At 31.8% G+C, this 2,113-nt stretch overlaps 1 protein-coding gene across 1 annotated transcript; it reads right to left on the bottom strand.

Annotated features, from left to right (window-relative positions):
• Positions 1 to 899: 899 nt before the first annotated feature.
• Positions 900 to 1,434, bottom strand: LOC659176 (endocuticle structural glycoprotein SgAbd-5). The gene is made up of 2 exons (XM_965503.5): positions 1,279 to 1,434; positions 900 to 1,135 (listed from the first exon to the last, which is right to left on the bottom strand). Exons 1-2 carry the CDS (start codon positions 1,398 to 1,400, stop codon positions 955 to 957), a joined length of 303 nt encoding a protein of 100 aa, XP_970596.1. The 5' UTR covers positions 1,401 to 1,434; the 3' UTR covers positions 900 to 954.
• Between the last annotated feature and the right edge of the window lie 679 nt (positions 1,435 to 2,113).

Consider the following 2,113-nt stretch of genomic DNA (forward strand, 5'->3'; position numbering starts at 1 on the left):
TTTTGTAACTAAACTAGCACCTTAAAAACCAGTGCTAGTTCTATTTGAAATTCAAAGCTATTGGGCCGCTTTAAAAAAATTCAGCAACAAAGTAATTTTGTAGAAAAAAAATTACGTTTTTTGAACAACAAATACTTCTTGAACCAACAGTGTGATTTTTTAATGGATATTTTAGAAAATATAGAAGGCATTTAAAAAATCCAGTGCATGTTTGCTTACATTAGAAAAAACATTTTTAGGTTTATTAATTGAATTTTCAGAACAGTGTTGCATTTTTAAAGAATTTATGCAAGAACTGAGATTGCTATGTCATTCAACTGACTGAAAAAATACTTAACTGATAAAATAATGAAATTAAAAGCACTTACATATTTGCTGATTTTTTATCTATTTTCAAAGTCCTGGCAATAAAAATTGTCCATTTTCGGGGACTTTTCGTAAAAGTGGAATGTTTGCTTTGAACTTTTTAACGTGTTATTATTTTAGCAGCGTTTGCAAAGTTGCGTAATTCGGACATAGGCAACCTAAAGTGCGAGCAATTATTTATTTGTGGTACTTTCGCTAAATAAAAACGTTATTAGTGTGTATTTAAATGTTATTTCAAATAATTAATTATAGAATTGCATCGGTTTTGAACTTCGAAAATGTCAAGACTTAACGACTGCTCTTTACGTCGTTTCGTTTAATTTTTATGAACGTGACATTGAACAGCGCAATTCCTTCTTCTTTTACCAAACAGCTCATCAAGTGGCCTGTGAGCAAGATCAAGGCCAGCTCGACTTGAGCCAAAATTTGAAATTATAAGAGTTTGTGCAATCGCTAATTGTGAGTGATTTATTTGTTTATTCGAACTCGTCTTCAAAACTATTACGAGGCTACAACTCAAAAATACCAACAACTTCAGTATCAATAAATTTTTATTAGTTTCTTTGTACACAAAAAATTGCAATATTCTTAGCTAGTCTGGGTGTGGGGCTGGTAGCCGTTTTCGTCGGCGACGAACGACACTGTGTGCGTTTTTCCGTCAGGACCCTTGTAAGTGTACTCTCCACGAACCACCACTGCCTCATGGTCACTTCCTGCATTGGTCAGTTCGCCGGACTCGGAGCGCGAAATCGGATCACTGGTCTCAAAACTGCACAAAATTAAACAAAAAAAAATTTAGCCAATTTAAAACTTTACTGATGGCTAGAATAACAATACACAAAGCAAATTTCTTATTTTTAGTAAAATAATAAAAATCCAAGAATAAAATTATAGTAAGAAATAAAAACTCACTTAAATTTGTAGCCATCGACGCCGATGTTTTCGTTTTCGAAGCGCAGGATTTGGGCTTCGCCCCCTTGCTGGGGGGCGGCTGCGGCCAGGGTCAAGACACACAAAGCAATTACGACTTTCATGATTATTTAGTTTGGGTTTTGGTTTCGTTGTATTTATAGGCCAATAGTCAAAATCCCCACTGTTTGGAGCCTTCACATTTTACCTTTAGAACTTGTTAATTTTGTTTTGGAAGATTCATTTTTTGTGCAATTGCGGCGGGTTCTTCCGGTTTTATTAAGTGATAAATAAAATATAAGACACACGAGGATTCGTATTTTATCGATTTGACTCACTTTATTGTATGCTGGTAGGCGTAGACAATGTAATTTTAAGCTTAGTTTTAGTTCATATTTTAAGAAAAAAAGTAAAAAAAAAACTAAACTGTTATTCGTTAACGTAAACAAAATTTAGAAATGAAAGGTTATTTATGGCAAAATGTTAAATAAGTGTGACTAAATATAAATTATGCGACGTATTAATTAATTTCTTATAAAATATTTATTTAATTATTCAGTTTTCAAAATTGGATACTGACTCAAACATTTACAACTGTGTAAAATGTTTTTCTATGAAAATTTGTTGTTGTAAGTTGGCAACATAATTAGAAAATTGAAATTAACTATAGGGTTAATAAATAGGCTATAGCTCCTAAACGACTTTGCCTAAATCCAGATTGAATTTAGAAATGATTTGATTGTAATTATGTGTAACAATCGAAAAAAAAATAGTTATTAGAACAATATTCAAAAAGCATAGTTATAGCATAGTTTTATTAACTTTTATATGTCTTAAC

This window comes from Tribolium castaneum, chromosome 5, assembly GCF_031307605.1.
Source record: "Tribolium castaneum strain GA2 chromosome 5, icTriCast1.1, whole genome shotgun sequence".
NCBI lineage: Eukaryota > Metazoa > Arthropoda > Insecta > Coleoptera > Tenebrionidae > Tribolium > Tribolium castaneum.